The sequence below is a fragment of the Cavia porcellus genome, unplaced genomic scaffold (assembly GCF_034190915.1).
Source record: "Cavia porcellus strain 051 isolate PalLab524CR breed Dunkin Hartley unplaced genomic scaffold, mCavPor4.1 scaffold_19, whole genome shotgun sequence".
Classification (NCBI taxonomy): domain Eukaryota; kingdom Metazoa; phylum Chordata; class Mammalia; order Rodentia; family Caviidae; genus Cavia; species Cavia porcellus.
In genome coordinates, this window is record NW_026947502.1 from 3,907,476 (window position 1) to 3,930,708 (window position 23,233).

General features: G+C 37.2%; 1 protein-coding gene across 1 annotated transcript in view; it reads right to left on the reverse strand.

Annotated features, from left to right (window-relative positions):
• The window catches only part of Meikin (meiotic kinetochore factor), a 95,046-nt gene that overhangs the window by 17,146 nt on the left and 54,667 nt on the right, over positions 1-23,233 (reverse strand). Inside the window, exon 6 of the mRNA XM_063230576.1 lies at positions 5,689-5,759. Within this exon, the coding sequence (XP_063086646.1) occupies positions 5,689-5,759 (71 nt within the window). The remainder of the gene's footprint in view (positions 1-5,688; positions 5,760-23,233) is intronic.

A 23,233-nucleotide genomic window follows, 5' to 3' on the forward strand; every position in this document is an offset into this window, starting at 1 on the left:
TGAGTGAATAGCAGCCACAGTGTCAGGTTCTTTTTCTTTCTTGGCAGATCATTAAACGTAGGCAATTTTGAAGGAATCCAAATGTCTTAAATCTCATTGTTCTAAAAATCTCAATACCATATCTGTCACTTCTCTGTAAATCCTTGAGAGTCTGACAATTATAATGATAAAGTTCTGCTATGAAGGTTTTTGGTTCACGTAGTGAGGTGTCATGATAAATATGTTTTTGAATATTATTAATGGTGCAAATAGAATGTTTTCTTGTATTTCATTATTAGTATATTTCAAAACATCTTGTAGCATATCATCCATTACAAAAAATAACAATAAAAATAATAACCCAATGACCTGATAATATTTTCTGACCTGGTTCTAACATTAGATCTTTCAGGTATACATGATCATTTTGACTAGTCAAATATTTATTTACATTATTATTTTTCCCCATCTGAATTAAGGTCTTCATTCTGTACTTCTGTCATATCTCTATCTGTTATATCTCTATTTATTATATCTATTATACGCTGGTAACTTCACTGGCTTGCAGTAGATCCAAGTCATCATTGGTAGCTGAATCACCTGACAATTCACTTTCTGCCTCCTCCCAAAATTGTAAAAGTTGATTTTCACATGACATTGTACTTAATTGGGCTAATTATACAAGAAAAGTAAAATAAAACATTTAATAAAAAATTATAAATACACTAAAATGTAATATGGCACATAATAAGGGTAAAGCCCATTCATTTACTTTGACACAGGTACATACACTTTGCCATTTGTCATATCAAGTGAGTGAACAGAAAGATTGCTTTCTTTATTCTCCTAGCACAGCTACTGAGAGCACAGCTGCTTACTGTTATGCTAAAGTGTATATTTTCATTAGAAATGTATGGTAAGGGCACCTGCAACCTAGTATAGGAAGCCAAGGTTTAAATAATTAGTTGAAAGAAAAAATAGTTTGAAATGTTCAACTCAAAAAATTTTCCTACCACCTTGAAAGTAACATCTCGTAAGTAGTGTGTCCTATGAAAACAAAACAAGTGATAGTGAGATCTGCTTATTGATACTTAAATTAAATTTTAGAGAAAATATTGACTGTATCTGTAATATCTATAACTATATCTGTAACTATCTTTACTATACAATAAATCTGATTTTAAGAAACCAAATGTACCCCTAAGATCAGGAAACAGAAACATTACAAAGTATATTGTCTTACTGACTATATAAGAAACCTAAATAGAATTGAAGAGCAAAATAGAGGATAAACAATAGGAAGTAGAGAGAGAGATGTTTCTCAAATAGTAAGAGATCAATAGATGGAGAGAAGAGGTAGGAAGGGGAGGGAGAGGGTCTAACATGCTTTAATTTCCAGTTCTATTTGTTCACTGCTAAGTAGATTAAATTTTGTATATTAACCTTGTATCCTGCAATCTTGCTAAAATTGCTTCTTTATTTGAAGAGGAACATTTGGAACATATTTCAAATTTTATTTCTTTCCCAATATGCATACCTTCTAATTTCTGTCCTTGTCTTACTGTACCAGCTAGGAACTGTAGTACAATGCTGGAAAGTGTAATGGGATGAGATATCCTTACCTTGTTAATAATCTGAGGGGAAAAGCTTCAAGTTTATCACCTGAAACATGATGTTGGCTGTTTTTGTGTATGTTCTTTATCTATTTGAGGGAGTTCTCTCTGTCCTCTCTACTTTGCTGCGAATTTTGTGAATGAGTATTTATTTGATATGGTCAAAGGTTTTTCCTGCTTATATTGATACAATCATATCATTTTATTAGCTTATTTATGTGATAAATTTATTAACTGATTTTCAAATGTTGAACCATCTTTACATGTGTGGGATAAATCTCGGCTGCTGTAAATTATTCTTTTTATATACTGTTTAATTTGCTTCTATTTTTTGAGGTGTTTTTTGTCTATGCTCATAAGAAATATTAGTCTGTAGTTTTCTTGTAATGTCTTTGCCTTGTTTTGCTATTAGGTTTTGACATAGGCAGACTCATGGAACGAGTTAGGAGGCATTACTTTTACTTCAATCTTCTGGAAGAGACTGTAGAGAACTGGAACAATTTCTCCGTCAAATATTTGGTAAAATTCACCAGTGAACCCATCAAGGCCTGATACTTTCAATTTTGAAAGAGTATTAATTATTGCTTCAGTTTATTTAATATACATAGGCTTATATCTATTTACTCTTGCATGCACTGCTAGATTTGAGGAATTATTTTATCTCAACTGTAACTTTCAAGGTCAATTTGGGGGCATAAAGTGACTCGTAATATTAACTTACTACTTTTTTTAGTGTCCATGAAATCTAGTCATGTTTCTTCTGTAATTTCTGTCTTCCTGTTTTCTTAGTTTGACTCAAAACTTATTCATTATATTGATTTTTCTTCAAGAACTGGCTTTAGATTTTGTTGCTTTTCTCTATTCATTTCCTGTTTTCAACTTCACCACTTATTTCTGTTTTGATTTCTATTATTTCTTTTCTTTTGATTACTTGGGACTTAATTTTTGTTTCCTAGTTCCCTGAGATGGAATCAATTACTTATTTCAGATCTTTCTACTTTCTAAAATATATACTCAATGCTATAAATTTCCCGCTAACCACTGCTTTTCCTGAATACCACAAATTTTAATAAATTGTATCTTCACTTAGTTCATTTTTGCTGGGCGTGGTGGTTCATACTTGTAATCCTAGCACTCAGGAGGCTGAGGAAGGGAGATCTCCGTGAGTTCAAGACCAGCTTCAACTACACAGTGAGTGCAAGACCAACCTGGACTACAGAGCAAGACCTTGTCTCAAAAAAACAAGAGAAGATATTTTAAAACTGTTTTGCCTATATCTTGTACTCTGAGTAACTACTTTGAAGATGATAAAGAGTATTAACTATTTTTATTATTTTATTTTGTTATAAAATTTTTTTTCATAAAAAGTTTTGATAAAAAACTGTTGAGAATTTTTGGAGATGCTTTGAGATTTTTTTGTTCTATATTTTATTTAGATGTTTATTTTAAATTTCCATGTATCTTGGCATTTCCAGGTATTTATCTATTATTGATTTCTACATTATTTCCACTGAGCAGACAGCATGCAATTCCAACCATTTTAAACTCATTGCAATGTGTCTGATGGTCCAGGATATAATCTATCTTGGTGGAAGCTTGAGATGCATGTGCAGTCTGCTGTTGTGGTCTGTTCATGTCAATCATGTTCTCAGTTGATGGTGCAGCGGAGTCCATCCAAGTCCTTACTGGTTTTATGCCTATTATCCACTAGTGACAGAGGAGTCCCCCATTGTCAATGTGAATTCATCTAATTTTCCTTGTAGTCCTACCAGTTGATGCCGCATGTATTTTGGTGGTCCAACATCATGTACATATGTATTAAGGATTGTTACATCTTGTTGGAGTACTGATCCCTTTGTTTTGCTATCATATGCTTCATTATCATTCATAATTATTCCTTACTCTGAAGTCCTTTCTGTCTGAAATTAATATAGGTGCTCCTGTCTTCTTTTGACTAGTGTTAATGTGGTATGTCATTCTCCATATCTCTTTTTTTCAGTTTTTATTGTTAGCACATCTTTGTGGTACATAATGATTATATCTCTGATGGGGGGTTAGTACATGTATATAACATATCTTAAATTTTTTTCAGCTCTTTCCCTCTATACCTTGGTCCTATTCCCTTTTGCAAAAGATCTACTTCTATATTATCTATATTTCATTTTGGTCTTTATTTGTACTTTGTGTTTTTCAGACAAGAGAAACCATATGATAGTCAAGCTGTGTGTCTGATTTATTTAACCCTGCATTATGGTCTCAAGGTGCATCTATTTTCCTTTAATCTATATGTGTCGTTATATTTAAAGTGGGTTTGTCAGTTTTAAAAATAGTTGAGTTTTTTATGCATTCTGAACAATCTGTCTTTAATTGATGCTTTTAGGCCATTAGAATTTAAATCCATTACTGGATTTTTTATTTTACTTATTTTTATTTATTTCTTTATTTTTAGTTTTTATTTTTTTGGTATCAGGGATCAAACTCATGACCGTGCACTTGGTGCTTAAGCCACTGAGCTAAATTCCCAGTGCCCCCATTACTGGCTTTGATTTGTTGTTGTACTGAAGGTTGAATCCAGGGCTTTCATACTGAGCTACAACCCCAGCCCTTTCAATTTTTTTTTTAATTTTAAAAAACAGTTTCAATGAGTCGTTAAGTTGCCCAGGCTGGCCTCAAATTTGTGATCTTTCTTATTTAGCCTCCCAAGATTACAAGTGTGTGCCAGAACATCTGACTTTTCCATTATTTTTATTATACATACATTATATATTTGGTTTTTGTCTCACATTTCTTGGATTTTCTGTTCTGGATGTTTGCAGTGGTTTTCAGTTTTGGAAGTATCTTTTGTCATTTCTCAAGCACATTGATTCTTTTTTTAGTTGTGTCTGATACACTATTAAATCCATCAATGATATTCTTCATTTTGGATTCAGTGTTTTCAAATACTGGCATTTCTTTTTATTCTATATTAGAACTTCCACTTCTCTACCAGTATCCACCAGTTCATGTGTATTATCTATTTTTTGCATTGAAGTTCTTAGAATGTTAGTAAAAAGGTCACTGACTCTCAGAGCTTTTATCTTCAGGTATCATTAGACGGCCTATTCTATCACATCAAATACCATTTCTGTCCATTAACATCATTCAAGACAGAAAATTAGAAGCCTCAATACTTTTCACTATTTCATCTTCTATATCAATTCATTAACTGTATAGACAAAAGTTTCTTGAATATAAGCATATCTCTCCACCTTTCCTACAAAATATATACCCTGATCAAAGCCAACATAACCTTTTACCAAAAATATTTGTAACTTCTTACTAATGGCTCTCCTTAATACTTTCACTCTTTTTCAATTTGTTCTCTAATTTATATATATCAAACAGTATAGCATAATGAAAAGAATACAAGGTTCTGGTTTTGGATCAAAACAAGACCAGCCACAAACTGCTCAAAACATTGGTGAACATTTAAACTTCACTTGTACCACCAATTTACAAGTAAATCCAAACAAACAAACACACAAACACAAACATACCAATTACGCTTCTGATTGGAATAATATAGAGAAATGGCATAACTAATGAATAGCCACTCAAAGAGAAGCTCTTACTATGTACAAAACAACACCCAAATTCTATCTCAAAGATATTCAGATTCCAAGTTTAATGTCAGAAGTAATCCTCAGCATAAATTGCTATTTTGGCTACATAGGGCACTTCTTTACTTCATCTTAATGAATGATGAACATCTATTCAAACAGAAGTAGAAAAATGTACATTTTAATTCTTTGATTAAGTATATATATTATGTATATACTATATAGGTTTTTCTTTTTTTTTTTTTTTTTTTTTTGGCACTAGGGATTGAACTCATGACCTAGTGCTTGCCAGGCTGGCGCTTATGTCACTGAGCTAAATCCCCAGCCCTAACTACATAGGTTTTTCACAAAATTCAGTAGTTCAATTGCTAACCTACAAAATGCTTTGAATCACTATTTTAAATAGCTGAAAAATAAATCCTATATAATGTCACTTAGAAATACATTCTTTATTAATAAAAGTAAGATTTATGTAGTTATTATACTTTAATACTTGCTTTTTTCTTTGCTTCTTCAGAGGCTGAAGGGGGATTTTTCTCAGGATGTAAAACCTCACAATCTGCATTATCTATAAATAAAAACATAGTTTAGTACTCTATTTAACCTGCCATTGTAAGTATAAAGAACAGATTTCAAATTTAAAACATTAAAAACCTTATTTTAATGACTATGGCTTAATAATAATTTATGAAGAAACATTGAATATGCTGAATAATCTCAAACAGGAGAAAATACCCTTAAGAAACTCATTTTAAGAATTCAATGTTTTAAACCAGATATGGTGACACATGCCTGTAATTCCAGCAGTTGAGTGGCTGAGGCAGGAGGATCACTGTGAGTTCAAGGCCAGCCTGAACTGCATAGTGAAACCCTGTCCAAAAAAGAAAAAAAAAAAAAAGAATTGCAGGTTTTATAGTAAACAATAAATGAAACATTTTCGTTTCAATAGTAGAGAAGCATGTAATCAAAAATCTTCATTTATCATCCTACCATTTTTACTCTCCTGTACTTACTTTCTTTGAAATTTTATTAGTGCATTTTTGTGGCACATAATGATCACACTCATGGTGGAAAAATGGTACAGGTACATATCACATCTCATTCTTTTCTTTCCCCTCTCCTTCTACCTCATTTTATGAAAAAAATTTTTCAGCATCAGATCCATTTATTTATTGTATGTGTCCTTATCAATTTAATTATCATAGAAACAGATTAACAGCCCATCTAATAGGTCCAAAACATATATAACAATTATACTAAATTAAGATGCACTTCAGATACATTATCCATGCTGCATCACAATAAAAATTTTTTTCTATCATCTTTTATTTTGCACTTAATTTACACATTAGATTTCTCATTTAAGAGAAACCATGCAATATTCAGACCTTTATGTCTAATTTTTACTTAACACTATGGTCTCAAGTTGCATCCATTTTCCTACAAATGCCTCAAGTTTATTTTCTTTATGGTAGAGTAGTACTCCATTGTGTACAAATACATTTTCTTACCCATTCATTCACTAATGGACATGGCTGCTTGCAAATTTAGCTATAAAAATGGATATACATACATCATATTGATATGATGTCTTTAACTGTTGCAATAAGATAAGTAGAAGGGGTCTAGCTAGGTCAAGTAGAGTATCTAGGTTCAGTTTTTGATGAATTTCCATACTGGTTCCCCTAGTGGTTAATCAGTTTATACTCCCTTTAACAATAAAGAAATCTTTCTCTTTCCCTTTTGCCTCTCTAATATTTATTATTGGTTGATTACTTGATGACAGCCATTCTTTCTGGAGTAAGATGAAGTCTCAGTGTTGTTTTAATTTGTATTGTTTCAATGGCCAGCAATGTTGAACATTTTTTCATTCATTTATTGGCAACTGTTTCTCGTATGAAAAGTATCTAGAAGATGGCAGCTTGATAGGTAGCAGGGTAGAGCCTCTCTGAGAAAAATAACCCAGACACCAGAATTTAACATGGAGAAAACCAAATGAAAGGAGAGGGATTCTCATAACCCAGGAAGAAATTGAGGAAAAAGAAAAAGAAGGAAAGGAAGGAAAAACGTGGATGAAAGGCTGGAACCAGACACGCTCACTGGGACTGGTCCCACGCTGTGCTGGGTGCACCATGGAGTCAGACAATTCACGGTTGCACTGAAGCCACAGCCACAGAAATTGGGAGTTGGTGAGTCCGGGGCCTTTGGCGGGAGGATGCAGTGCAGCATGGAGTGGAGCCAAGGTGGAGAGCTGCATTAATTTGCAGTGAGTGCTGGAAATTGGGTCCTGCGGCGAGTGGGGCCAGCAAGAGGACATATTGGAGTTGGGCAGGATAGGCCTAAATCAGGAACTGCAGGGATGTCAGTCGGCCATCCCTTGCCCAAAGAGGACTAATGGGATCTGCTTGGGCTGAGTCATACCCCTGGTCGAAACCCAATAACCAGGGACAAAACAGTCCAGAACCTGGGACGTCCACACAGCACAGACTAACATGCTGAAGGCACTCGCTGGTTGACTGGCTCAGAGGAGAGGGGCCAGTGCACATCAGCCCTGCACACACCTCAAATAACAGTAAACTGGAGAAGGTAGTAAGCCCCCAGGCAGCATGCTTTAGAAAAACTGTAAGCAATACGGAGAGGGCCTGAGACCTGCACCATACATCTGTCTGAAAGAAACCAGAAACATGACAAGAGAAAGAAATAAGAAAAAGCCTCCAGCCACTGACCATGGGAAAATAAGTCCAGGAGAGGTAAATACAGAAGAGATCAAGGGTAGCAATCATGCAACATCAGACACAGCATCAGCAGACATAAAGAAATACCTTCATGACCTCATAGATGAACTTAAAACTGAAATTCTAACCCAAGTGAGGCAAGATGTAAAAAGATTAATAAAAGAAATGCTAAGCATCTCTCAACAAGACACAGATGGAACAATGGAGGAACCCAGAAAAAGAAGAGAAACCTTTGGTGAAGAATATAAACAAAATCTAGAATACATGAAATAGATCCAAGGAGATTACCAGGAAATTAAAAACTCCATTGAAAGCTGGCAAAATGCCTTGACAGAAACTAAAGTTAGTCTTTCAAAATTTGAAGATAGAGTTACAATGTGTGATCATGAAAGAAAAGACCTCTTAAAAATAACAAGGAACCAAGAAGTAGTAATACAAAGGCTAGAAGAGAACAAGAGGATCTATAACTTAAGAATAAAAAACATGAGTGAAGAAGCAGGAGTAAACACAAATGAATTACAAAGGCTATTTGCAGAAATAATTAAGGAAAACTTCCCTAGTATAAGAAAAGGAAATGATATTCAGATACGTGAGGCATACAGAACTCCAGCCAGCTACAACCAAAACTGATCTACACCCAAACATATAATAATCAAGACCCCAGAAATTTATCACAAGAACAGAATATTAAAGGTGGTCAGAGAAAGGCAACAGATCACCTATAAAGGAAAACCTATAAGAATCATGCAAACCATCAAATCAAGAAGAGCTTGGAGCAAAGTATTCCAAGTCCTGAAGGAAAATAACCTCCAACCCAGATTGAAATACCCTGAAAAACTGTCTTCAAAATTAATGGAGAAACAGGATGTTTCCATGACAAAGAGGAGCTGGGGGAGTTCTTGATCACCAATCCAACCCTACAAAAAATACTGAAGGACATTATAGAGAGAGAGAAAAAAAAAACCACCAGGATTCCAGGGAACAGTGGCAGAGAGCTGAACGGTGCAGACAGTGGAATAAAGGACAAAAGTAGACAACCAGTGGCAGAAAAATAGCATAGCAGGGATGAGGCAGAGAAGACTGGCTATAATCTCTAACATAGATGGCCTTGATACACTAACAAAAAGAAACACAGGCAGAGTAGATCAGGAGATAGGGTCCATTGAGATGCTCTGCATAGGAAATATAATCTATCTGAAAGAGGGTTAATGAACTGAAGTCAAAGATGAGAAAATGATGCTCTATGTGACAGGGAACCAGAGAGAAATAGGGACAACTCGTCCAGCAGGTGCAGATAGTTTGGAAAGTCATGACATATTTGTGCAGTGGAGAACTACTCAGGTATAAGAAAGGAAAACCATAAAGCTTTAGTAAGTAAAGGAATACAGCTCAAGATCAAGCTCAGGGGTAAAAAGGTTCAACATCACTTAGATAGATAACAGGTTGCCCCCCTAATCTAAAAACTAAAGGAGTTAGTGGGACCCAAAATATACAAAGCACCCTGAGAAAGGGAAAGGGGAGGAATTGTCTAAAAAAGGAAGGCAGAGGACATTGTTAATAGTGTATCAGGATTTAAAAGCCACATTATTCTCATCACTCTGTTTAGTTTGATTTTATTTTGTTCCAGTCTGTCTACTCATACTAGATTTGAGGGCCCAGACAGCTATCCCAAAAATAGCAGGATATACTACAGTAACTATCCTTAATTTCCTATTAACTTAAACTGAAGCCCTGTGTTACTTACATTGTCTTACTATGACTGATCTTATTTGAATCTGGTTTGTCAGTCCACTGTTTTGTCTTGACTGATTTTATTCCAATTTGGTATGCTTGATAGAATCAAGCCTAAGAATAGAGATAACTACTCTGAAGATGACAAGATGTAATAAGATACCCATTCCGGTTTGATTATTAAGTGCTTTTAAAGTCCTTCAATGTCTCCAATGTTGTGTTTTTATTAAAGTTGCTATATAATGCTATGTTGTTATATTATGTCTGATGATGTGGACAATTCTATTGAAAATAACAAGAGACAGCATAGTAACTACTGTAGATCACCTAGTATTGTGGTTTTATATGTGTTTTTCATTTCATGTTTTTCTAGGAATTTGTTTTGTTGTCTTGTTTTGATCTGTTTTTCTCTATAATACAGAAAGGACAGGTATACATGTAGAGATTCACACGTGTAGAATTTCTAAACAGTTTACAGGAACAGATTATATAATGCACGATGTAATGAACAGATACTCTAAAGATACACAGTAAGATACTCAGTGCTAATTATGTAGCATTATGATATAAAATCTAGCAATACTATTATTCACTGTTCAGAGTGATATTAGTCTAGTCTCTCATGTTTAATTTCAACATATGTAAACATATGGACAGCTATTTCATAGAGAACGAGAGACATTATGGCAGCCATTACTGACTTCCCTATTGTCTGGTCATGAAGACCTAAAAAGCCTTTACATCCTGTTCTGATTAGTTTAGTACTATAATGTTCAGTATGTACTCACTGTGTGAAGATGTGGACAACTATTTGGAAGAAAACAAGAGACAATATGATAGACAGTGAAGATCTCCAGTGGTCTTGCTTTGAAATTCGTGTTTCTTAAAATTGTTTCCTTATGATCTGTTTTGTTCTGTTTAATTTTACCCTCTTTAAAATTAAAAAAAAGAAAAGTACCTATTCATTTTATATGCCAATTTTTGGATTGAGTCTTTAGATTTAGAGGTTATAATTTTTTTAGTTCTTTATATATTCAAGATATTAGTCCTTCGCTTTAAGAGTAGTTGGAAAAATATTTTTCCACTACATAGGCTGTCTCTTCACTCTGTTAGTTGTTTCTTTTTCTATGCAGAAGAAGTTTTTAATTTGATGTCATCCCATTTGTTGATTCTAGGTATTATTTCTTGTGCATACAGACTTCTGTTTAGAAAAGGTTTCCCTATGTCTGTAAATTCAAGTTGTACCTATTTTGTCTTCCAGCAGATTAAGGGTTTCTGTTTTAATATTTAGATCTTTGATCTCTTTTGATTTTAGTTCAGTACATGGTGAGAGACATGGGTCTAGGTTCAATATTTAGAATGTGAATAGCTGGTTTTCCTGGAACCATGGGCTAAGTAAGGTATCTTTCCTCCAGCTGAAGTGTTTGACCCGTTTGTCAAATATAAGATAGCCGAGTGGACCTGGAATTGTTTATGCATCCTCTATTCTGTTCCACTGATTCACAAGTTCATTTTTGTTTGTGTATTTTTTTCAATACCATGCTGTTTTTAATCACTGTAACTTTGTATAAACCCTTAATTTCAGGATTGTAATGTCCCTTGCCTTGCTATTATGGGTCTCTTCTGATTCCACATGAATTTTAAGATTGTTTTCTCTACTTTTACAAGGAATAGTATTGGTATTTTGACTGGGGTTATGTTAAATTTCAATAACAATTTTGAAAGTATTGCTATTTAGATCTGTATTTGTTCTACCTGTATTCAGTGTATTCTAACTGTATCAGTTACTGTCTTTCCATCTTTTGATGTTCTCTTCAATTTCCTTTTTCATAGCATTGTATTTTGTATCATAGGGGTCTTTTGCTCTCTTGGTTAGGTTAAATTCCTATGTATTTCATTTTTCTTGATGCTATTGTAAAAGGTACTGTTTCCCTAATTTCTCTCTCAGTGAATTTTTATTGATGTATGGGAATGCTATTGATTGTTGAGAGTTAACTTTGTATTCTGCCATGCTACTGAATTTGGTTATTAATTCTCGGGGTCTTTTGATGGGGTTTTGGGGATCTTCTACATAGAGTGGATGTCATATATAAATAAGGATAATTTAACTTTTCTTATCTATATAACTTTTACTTCTTTCCCTTCCATAAATTCTCAGGCTAATGTTTTGAGAACTACACTGAACAGGACTGGTGACAGGAGACATCCTTGTTTTGTTTTTGATTTTAGAGAAAAAGCTTTCAGCTTCTCTACATTTGCATGATGTTGGATATTGCTTTGTCATAGATGACTTTTATAAGATTGAGGTAAAGACCTTTTATTCCTATTATCTTTAGGAGTTTTATCATGAGTGAATGTTGCATTTTGGTAAATGCTTTTTCTGCATCTACTGAGATTATCATGTTTTTGTCCTTCCATTTATGTGCTGTACTGTATCTACTAATTTGTCTATGTTAAGCCATCCTTGAATCCCTGGAATGAATCCTACTTGGTAATGATGTTTTGCTTATTTTTCTGCATTCTGTTTGCCAGTATTGTATTGAGGATTTTTGTATTTATATTCTTTAAAGAGACTGACCTGTAGTTCTTTTTGGTTGGGTCCTTTTCTGGTTTTGGGATCAGGATAATGCTTGCTTTCAGGAAGGACTTTGGGAGTACTGCTCTCCTCGCAATTTCATGGAAGAGTCTGAGGATTATTGGCATTATATCTACTTTAAAGTTCCTGAAGTATTCAGCAGTGAATCCATCAGGACCTGTGCTTTTTTTGTTGGTAGTTTTTTGTTTGCTTGTTTTTGTTTCTTTTTCTCTTTCTTTCTTTTATTTTAGTTCTTCAATTTCATTGATTGATACTGGATTATTCAGGATTTTTATATTTTCTTCATTCATATGAATCTAGGAACATATCCATTTCTTCTCAGTTTCCTATTTTAGTAGAGTACTGTTTTTCATGTAGCTACCAATGATCTGGATATGGGTAGAATTCGTTGTGACTTCTTTTCATTTCAAATTGCATGGATTTGGGTCTTTTCTTATTCTTGTAAGATTTTGATACTTTGTTCTATTATTTCATAGAACCAACTTTTCACTGATTTGTTGTACTGATTTTTTAGACTCAATTTCACTAATTCCTGCCTGGATCCTTAAATTTTCCTTTTTAATATTTAAAGACAAAAATCAATAAAAATAATGAAACAATATTTTAAAATAAGATAGTAGGAGAGTAACAATGGTTTATACATTGTATATTGTTATCTTCAAAGTACTTGCTCATATTATGAGATATAGGTATGAAAACCTGATCAAGAGGATCAAGCTAGAACATGGCGGACAGACAACAGCAACTACCAGAGGCTCTCTGAAAGGTTCGGCTCAGAGGCCAGAAATAATGCGGTCTAGGGAGACACGAATCAGTAGAGATATGCTCTGCTGACTCAGGAACGAACTGGGCTGAGAGAATCCAACTTGGAATACAGTCCTGGCGCTAAAATAGGAACAGAAAAATCTCGGTGTGGAGGCTCGACTCCGCGCCATCGGAAACCGGTTTGGATTTCCCGCCGGCTATCTCCACAGCGGCTCAGCAAGGAGAGACGCGCCGAGCTCTGGGAGCGCCGAGTTCTGGGAACGGGAGAACGGAGTCGAAAAAAAAAAAGGACGGACAGAGGTGTACACGAAAACTGACTGGTGGCGAGGTGAGTGAGAATCTGACCCCCCACCACAGTTTGACTCTAGCGGAGATCTCTCTGGGCGCCATTCCCCTCTCGGACGGGATTGGAGAAAAGTGCCTGGCCTGAGTGACGCTGCTGGCGGACTCTCTAGGCTAGACTAGCCTAACCCAGATCCCAGAGCCGGACGATGGCCCGGAGGAGCGACTGACTTCCGCGTAGGCTGCCTCCTCCGACTCCCTGGTGCGCAGCGGTGGGCGGGAACAACTAGCCAGCGCAATTTGATCAGGCTGTGGCTGACAGGCAGGGAAGCCGGGCCTCCTTTGTAAGATTGCATTTTATAAGGAACAAAAAATATGGGGAAGGGAAGCAACAAAAAAAGCTCCTCGGCCCCCAATCCTGAGAAACAGGCAATAATGGATGCCGCACCAGTATACATTAAGCACCATATTGAGAGCCTCATAGACCAATTCAGGAATGAAGTTATCAATGATCTGAAGCTAGAAGTATGCAGAATAGTTAGAGAAATGCTAAACACCACCCAGGAAAAAACAGATGGTGGAATGGAAGAACAGAAAAAGAGGGGAGAATTGCTTGATGGAGAAAACAGAGAAAGCATTGAGTATGTGAAGCAGGTTCAAAGGGACTATCAAGAAATTAATAAGTCTATACAAGACTGGCATAACAGCTTGAAAGAAACTAAGGACAGACTATCTGAACTGGAGGGCAGACTTGAAATATGGGAGAATGAAATGAAAAACTTCTTAAAAATAACAAAGAAACAAACAGCAATAATACAAAGACAAGAAGATGATAAGAGGAGCCACCACTTAAGGATTAAGAACATAGAAGAAGAAGTAGGGACACAAACAAGTGAATTACAAAAGCTACTCACAGAAATAATCCAGGAGAATTTTCCTAATTTAGCAAAAGGTAAAGATACTCAGCTGTATGAGGCATACAGGACCCCAGCTACCTACAACCCTAACAGAGAAACACCCAGGCATATAATAATAAAAATCCCAGAAATTCAATACAAGAACAGAATATTAAAAGCTGTAAGAGACAAGAAACAGATCACTTACAAAGGAACACCCATCAGAATTACAGCAGATTTCTCTTCACAAACCATCAAATCACGAAGAGCATGGGGGGAAATAATTCAAGCTTTGAAAGATAATAATCTCCAGCCAAGATTGAGATATCCTGCACAACTGTCCCTGGAAATTGATGGAAAAACGAGGTGCTTCCAGGATAAAGAGGAACTGGGGGAATTTGCAACCACCAATTCAACTCTACAGAAAGTATTGCAGGATATTCTAAAAAAAGAAAAATACAAAGAACCCAGAAATAGTGGCAGGGAGGCCACAACGAATGGAGCAGAGAACAAAATGAAGAAGACAAACTGACAGCTACTGACAGAAAAAGAGCTCAACAGAAATGAGACAGAGAAGATTGGATGATAGGAACAGCTATTTTTGAGAAAATGACATCTTAATAGGTAATGCTGATTCAGTACCATCTTGTTTTGAAGTCTCATCTAGCTTTTGTTCTTCTGTCTCCAATGGTCTAACCAGGTTGTATCTTATTGGATTTTGTTATGTATGTTAGTATAAGCAAAAACCTTTTAAAGACAAGGAGATTATACAGAGACCATTGTTCATTTTCTGTTAGTCAATTCCAAATACTCTATAATGCTGTCATTCTCTTAAATGGTTTTACATTGTTTTGATATACTTAATGCTACAGTATATGAAGTTGTACTCAAGGACTTCAGGGAGGGAGTCAATATGGTAACTATTTTTAAGTCGGAAATATCTGGTGGTGAAACACTATTCTGCTTAAAAGGTTATGTCTTGATCTGCCCTGTTTCGCTGTTATGCCCTCTTTTTCTTTTTCTCAATCTCCACTCCATTATATACTTTTTTATTGTTATCCATTTAATTAAAGGGAAAAATATAGCAGGATATAATATAGTAACCCACTTTGACTTTCTATTTTCTCGATTTGAAGCCCTGTATTACTCTCACCATCTTGTTTTTGACTGAGGTTCCTCTATTCTGTTTTGCTGAATAGTATCAGGTTCGAAAGTTTAGGCATCAGCTGAGAAGATAATGAGATTCATTATAACGCCCATTCTCGTTGACTTCTATCTACTTTTGAAGACCTACAATATCTCCAATGTTTTGGTTTTGTCGGTTTTATCCTTTATGGTTTTGTTCAATAGTATTACAACTAATGATATAGGCAATTCTATTAGAAATAGCGGGAGGCATTAGGGTAACCATTGTTGATCACCTTGTATTATGTTTTTATATTATCTATTATATCCACCCTTTTGACTTGACCGATTCTGTTCTGTTATGTCACATTTGGTTTTACTCTCTTCCAAAAAAGCAATAAGAACAGTGGGAGCAATGAAACCCAAAATGTGTAATAGTCACTGTACAAAAGAGAGGAAAAGAAAATGCTCTAAACTATATAACTGCATGTATATTTAAATGTATAAGACAGAAAATGATATCACAGAGTTCTAATGGATCATTGAACAGAACTGTTTGCAGTATCATTGCTGGAATGTCCACTCTACAAACTTTAATTCTGTGACTTGAACAATTATTTCTAAGATGGCAATATGTAATCTATTAACTAGTGATTTCCTACTGCGCATTTTTTTCTTCTGTAAATCTGTATAACTTGTACCCTTCACTGTTTTTTTTTTCTTTTCTTTTCTCCTTAAATAAAAATTAAAAAAAAAAAAAAAAAAAAAAAAAAAAAAAAAAAAGAAAACCTGATCAAGCAATATGGGCACAAACCTTTTTCAATGAACTAATAGAAATAAGTAGCATAATTACACGTATATATATCTATCTAGCTATTCCTTTTCCTTTCCTTCTTTTCTCCTTTCTCCCATCCCATTTTTAATTTCCTTTTGAACAGTTTCTTCCTATTTTACAATATCTATTGTAAATTTTGGATCTTATTTACTTGTTCCACTTCTTATACTAGGGATACAATATAATGTTTACAGTCTGATTTCCCCTATGACAATGATCTTGAGCTGTGTTCCTTTACGTATACAAGTCTCAAGTTCATCCTTATTTATAGCTGAGTAGTATTCCATTGTATCAACATACAACTGTATTGGTGTTCATCTCATTTCTCATATCCATTAGTGTTTGTTTTATGAATCTGAATGTACCAGCATTCGGTATGTTTTGTTTATAATTGTTAACTCCTCCTGTTGAGTTGCTCCCTAATCACTCTATAGTGAACTTGTCTCTTCTGATTAGACTTAGCTTGAAATTAAATCTGTAAGAAAGTAGGATACTTTAAAATTTTTCTGGGTTGTTGCATAGAATACTGTTTTTCACTCTTTAATGTTTAGTCTATGAGTTTCTTCTTGAACCAAATGTGTTTTTTGTATACTATATATTGCTGGTTTTATTTCTTGATCTGTTTTGCTAATCTGTGTCTTTTGATTGAGAAATCAAGGGCAGTCACACTGAGAGTTATTACTGAGAAGTACTGACTTACTCATGTCATTGCATTATTTTCCTGTTGCTGAAATACTTACCTATTTTCTCCCTATTGCTTAGCTGCTCATTCCACCAGGTATTCATTCTTTTTGACATTAACAATGTTGGCTTCATTGTCTCATTCTAGAATATTGTTGAGAGTTTTCTGTAATGCTGGTCCAATGATCATAAATTCCTTAGACTCTCTTGTAACTTTGAGATTTCCCATTCTAGTGAAACTTTTCTATCAGTATTCACTTACTAATTTTTTTGAGACAGGGTCTTACTATGCAATTCAGGCTAGCCTTGCATTCACTTTGTAACTCAGGCTGGTCTTGAACTTACAAAAACCCCTCTGCCTTAACCTCCCAAGTGCTGGGATTACATGCATGCACCACCACGCCTGCCTTATTAATTATTTTTTCAGACAGGGTCTCATTATGTTGCCTAACCTAACCTTGAATTCCTGGGCTCAAGTGATTCTTTTGTTTCTCCAATTAAGTACAGCCATGTACTTCTCCCAGCCTTTCTAGTATTTACTACAAGCTAAAGTATTTAGTTTTCCTACTATCCAGACTCAATCCAAAGTAAGAATATTTATTGAGCTCCACAATGTGCCAGTTTTACCTATCATGTATGGTCGATATTACATATTTGACGATTCTTTATACTTGCCCCACTACCTTGTTATAAGGCACCAAAAGACTTGCTTTTGGATCATTCTAACAATTTTTCAATTTAAATCACTCAGTAGTCTATTTTCCTCTATGTATCCTTAAAATGTAAGCTTAATATTATTTGCTTACAACTCTTCAAAGGCTTTCCACTGCCCTAATGTTAAAAACTCAAAATCCTTAATTTGGCATAGGAATCTATTCTTTTTTTATATCTTATTTTTTTTTTTTTGGTCTTTTTCCTTTTATCGGTACCGGGAATCAAACTCAGGACTGCCTGCTTGCAAGGCAGGCGCTTATGCCGCTGAGCTAAATCCCCAGCCCCCAGGAATCTATTCTTTAGGGGATGCATGTATTTCTGGCACATTCCACTGCCTCACAACAAAGGCTAACGGAGTTGCCAGATAAAAATTCATGGTGTCCAGTTCAATTTAAATACTAGGTAAATATTTTTAATATAAGTATATTCCTTATACAAGTCTATACTAAATCTAGCAACCCAAAAACTAATTATCCCTGCTAGCTTTGTCTCCCAAGATAAAAAGAAGCAGGTATATTTCAGAGTTTAGCAGGAGATAATCTCACATGATTTCATAGTATTCACAGAGAAGACAAAGAAACAGTTGAGGTTTATGGTTTGCCAAACTACATCTGGTAACTAACCAAGTTAGGTCTGAATTTTAATAATTCTCAGTCCTGAAAGGGTTTTGGCCCAGACAGGACACTGTAGCCAGGAAAGCCTCAACTGGAAGCAGGAAGCCCCATCTTGCCCTGCCCCTAGGAAGTTACCTGTGACGCCATCTTCCTGCCCCTGGAAATTTACATATGGCGCCAAACCTAGGACCAATGGGCTACCTGTGCAACCCTAATGCCCACCTTAGGTTCCACCCCAAACCAAGGCTATTCACATACCCCCATGCCACGTGTCCGCCAGAGAGATTGCTGGTCGCCAGCAGTGGGGCGTGCTGGTCATCTCTCTCCGTGTTCTCAGAATAAAGGCCGCTTTTTATTTTATACTTCTCATCTTTTGGAAATTTTTCATTTTTTGGAAATAATCCTAGCATTTGGTGCCATGACTCAATTGGCAGGCAATTGACTCCTGGGACATACCCAGTTGAGTCCCCTAGCCGATAACCAGATAACATCCTGGATTAATTCTGAACTTTTTCCTCTCCCAAGACTTCCTTGTTGCCAGCCGCCTGCACTCAGCATTGGCCAGATTGATCTCAGGTGAGCACTCCCCGGGGAACTTTTGGCACTGGGCAGCCCCAGTTGACTGTTCTCCTTGTTCTCGTGGGTCTGTGCATTTTCACGTCCTTAGGACAGCCCAGGGCAGGGTTCTTTCTGGGCAAACCTGTGTCCACACTCTATAAGATCTCTCACGTTCTTTGAGTTTGGATAGCCCAAAGCAGAGATTTTTGGACTGCCCACACTGAAAAGACCGCCTCACTTCCCTTAAAGCCTCGCGCTTTCACGGGCAAAACTGTTACTGACCTCACGTGGGCTCCACTTGTAAATCTCTCAGTAATGACTGGAATATACGAATTTTTGGAACCATAGCCGCCGCGTGGTGCCACAAATGAGTGACAGCTTGTTCTGGACCACCGGCTTATTTCTTGCCTGAATCAGTCATGGGAAATGTATTTTCCAACTCCCAAAAGACGCCTTTATAATGCCTAATTTCCAATTTACGTACTCTTAAAAATTAAAAGTACCATAAAAACTAAACAATTAACTTTTTACTGCCAGGAGGTCTGGCCAACCTATCCACTTATCGGCAAGCATTGGCCCAAGGAAGGAACATTTGACCCCTGCATTCTCAGGAACTTGTATGATTTCTGTCAAGCCAGCAACAAGTTATTAGAACTCCCTTATATTCAGGCCTTTCTTATTCTGAGAACATGCCCATCTCTCATTAAGTCTTGTGCTCCTGCTCAGATACTTTTAGCTAACTCTACTGTGCAGCAAACTTTTCCGTCCTGCCCTCCGGTGTTTTCCTGGCTGCCACCTGCCTACCCCTAAACTCATTCCCTGCCGTTACCTCCCGCCAGACCGCTCTTCCCTCCCCCTATGCCTGATTCTCTCAGCAGTCCTGGTCCCAGTGTGTCGCAGTTATCTCCCGCTGTGTGATCCTCTTCCCCTCTGTCTCCTGGGACCCATAACTTTCCCAGTGGCTCTAATCCCTCTGTTAGCGCTTCCTCACAGTCTCTGACTTCTTCTCCTGAGAATTCTCTATCCCCTACAGCATTCTCACCGCCCGCCCACCATACTAGGTCTTGGTTGCTATGTCCTTCCAGCAGGCTGTGTGATTGTTCCAGCTTGCGCCGGGAACAGTTGCCATGTTGCAACCTTCTGCCACGTGGCATGACGCTGCCATGTTCAGGAGGGTCACATGGCGACAGGGTGCTGCCATGTTTTGGGTCACATGACAAGGTGCTGCCATGTTCTCAAGACCCTCACTGTCAACTGGCATCCTCTTGTGGCTCCTCTTGTGAATTGCAACAGCCGCCCTGTTGCAATGCACATGACGCTTCATTGTGCTGCCGACAGCAATCCTCTCGCTGCAAGGCACACAGTGAGACACCATCTGCCTGTGTTTCCCAGGGTGACCAGTAGCAGCTCTGTAGGCCCTCTACAAATGATTGCTCAGATGCACCTACAGGACAGATAGCTGCCCAATGGCCCTCTGCTCCGGAATCTTCTCCTCAGGCTCAGCTACCACTTCAGGAGCAAGTTGGCCCCAAGGAACTTGTTAACATCCATGTGCCTTTTTCCCTTTCTGATCTCAGATTGTCCATAAATTAGGTAGCTTCTCTGTTGACCCACAGAATTATATCAGGCAATTTAAATTCATTACTAATTGTTATGATTTACATTTTAAGGATGTTTATGTGATTCTGAATACCACTCTCAGCTCACAAGAATGGAATCAACTGTGGCAAGCAGCTCAAAAAGAAGCTGATCACAGACGTAAGGTAAACACTGCTGATAATGACCCTGGTCCTATAGCTGTGCCAGAGCAGGACAAGTATACTAACTATAACAAACTTTTAAAACAGGTCCAGGAGGCTAATAAAAATCTAGCTGTGTTTCTAAATTGGCTTTCTTTTTTTTTTTTTTAGTCTTTTTTCATTTTTATCGGTACCGGGGATCGAACTCACAACTGCCTGCTTGCAAGGCAGGTGCTTATGTCGCTGAGCTAAACCTCCAGCCCTCTAAATTGGCTTTCTAATCCTTGCACCCCACAAGCAGCTCCAGCTTCACGCATTGCGTCGGACCGCCTCCCAGGCACTCCCCTGTGCGCCGTCCCAGCCCCTCCCTCCCCCATACGCCATCATTGCTGCCACCTGCCTCTGCGTGCTATGTCCCGGTGCTTGCTCCACCCCCACACTGGGTGTGCTTTGCCGGCGTGCCACAAAACAGCAGCTCAGCGGCTCCGCTCAAGCATGCTTTTTTTACAATTCGGCTCTGCTCAAGAGATGCTATTTTTTATCACAATTCTCAAACCATTTAATCAAAGTTACTGGCCACCTAATAATTTTACCAGCCTTGTTTATCAATCAAAGCCTTCACCAATCTCCTGTTTAACAACTAAGTTTATAAATTCCTTTTTGCTGGGAACCACTAGCTCTATTTCAAGACAAGGGTTTTCTTCAAAGTTTTATTATTTGTCTTGGTTCATACTACTGCAAATAACAGGTTTAAAAAAAACTAAATGTGTTCAAAATTTGACAGCATTAGATCAGTTTTGATAGATTTATTCATAAGATTGCTAAACCTTTACCGTAAAATGTTTCCATTAAAGCTTTTTTGGGCAGACTAAAGCTTTTTTTGGTTAATTCTATGTGTCACCCTATAAAAAAGCGATATGCATCCAGATAAAGCCTGCTCTGTGCATCTAAAATGCCAATATTAAACTCCTATATATTTACTTAATTCTACAGATACCTTTTACTGTAGTCCAAATCCCAAACAAAAAGGCAAAACTTGACCTTCAAACCTTATAGAGATCTTAATATGGTTTTTCATTTTTTAACACTTGTGACACTTAGAGTTCTGAGGCAGGTAAATCTACACAAGGTGGAGCTGCCTGCTCCCCCCCCCCCATGGACCACACTCAAATGCAGCAGAAGACATTGGGCAACAAAATGCCCATCCTGGCATTCTTTGAGGCCTTACTTCAGGGCTGCTGGGCTGTCCTAGCCACCAAAGAGTGGGTAAGTCATCTTAACTTCTAGCCCTCACAGGAAATGTCGACACTGCCAGATTCATCGCCGACAAAAATTGCTGCTGAAGACTGAGGGGGTTCAGCGCAACAACAGCCCCCTTTAAGGTGTCCGTCTCAGAGTCCAAGTCGCACTAAAGTCTCAGGTAAGATATTCTCTATATTTGTGGACATAGAGGCCAAATATACAGAGTTCTTTCTGAGTATTCAGGCTGCTATATTAAGTCCTCAATCTCTATGATGGGGTATTGATGGTCAACCTATACCATTTACAAACAGGGCCTATTTTGTGCAATTCCCAGTCCTAAATCTTAAAATGCCTATTATACAGGCTGACTTAGACACTCTGAGGCCTCAACAGCTTCCACCTGTTGTTGCTGGTGGACCCTTCCTCAGTGATATAAAGACTACCCCCTTCCTTTCTTATTCACCGATTTGTCAGACAACCCTGGTCAAGACTGACAGATACATTTTGTCTTCTCACTTTGTTTATACTTTTTCAGGATACATAAAAGCCTTTCCCACAACCAGGTAAACTGCTGATACAAATGGGTTACAGCGACCCATGCCTAAATCAAAGTTGCTAGACTGCCATTCTGGTTTCGCATCACTCAAGCCCTAAATCTGATCATTCTGAGTGGTCATCTCATCTTCTGTCGCCTACCCATCTCTGTCTCACAAAGGCCTCACAGCCACAGTTAACAGGCTAAGTCATGTTTTGTTATCCACTTTGGTTCCTAATTTCTTACATTCTATTAATGATCATTTTTACAGCATGACTCTTGACAGTCTTCCCTAAAGACTCCCACATCATGCGTAAGATAATCTTCATAATGTTCTATACGATAACAGTTGCAGTTCTTTCTACCCTCAGCTGTCTGGTTAAACATGACATGCCTGAAAGTCTAAGCCCTTACCTTCCCTATACTGGTACAGCCACCACCTTCCCTGCTCCCCCTATTTTTTCCAGTTCAACTCCTGGACCGGAGACAAGTTTTGTACACCTACCGTCTTAACTTTTATGCTTTCACTTGGGGAGTAATCACCTCTCATAACATCATTTCTCCTAACCTCACACTTAATTTTTCAGAATTCTGCCTTACCATGGAAATGTTTCTACCTCAACATGGTCCTGATAGAATGACTTGTCTAAATCAAAGGCACCTTTCCTTCTACCTCACCTGGGTCCTTAAATATGACAGTGCCATCTCTCCTCATAACATCTTGTCTCTTTGTTTTTCCAGTCTAACATGTGCATTTACCAGTGAAGTTTTCCTGGACAAAACACCTGGCACCAGCGTCTACCTGGGCATCAACCTTCATCCCGTCAACTCCCCTAGGCTCCAGTACAGCGCCCTCTGCCAGCAGGAAGTAGTTAAAGAGAGAAATCTTTGCCCCTTTTCATAATAATAATCATAAGATGGGATATGAAAGGGTTTTGGTCCAGACAGGACACTGTAGCCAGGAAAGCCTCAACCGGAAGCAGGAAGCCCCTAT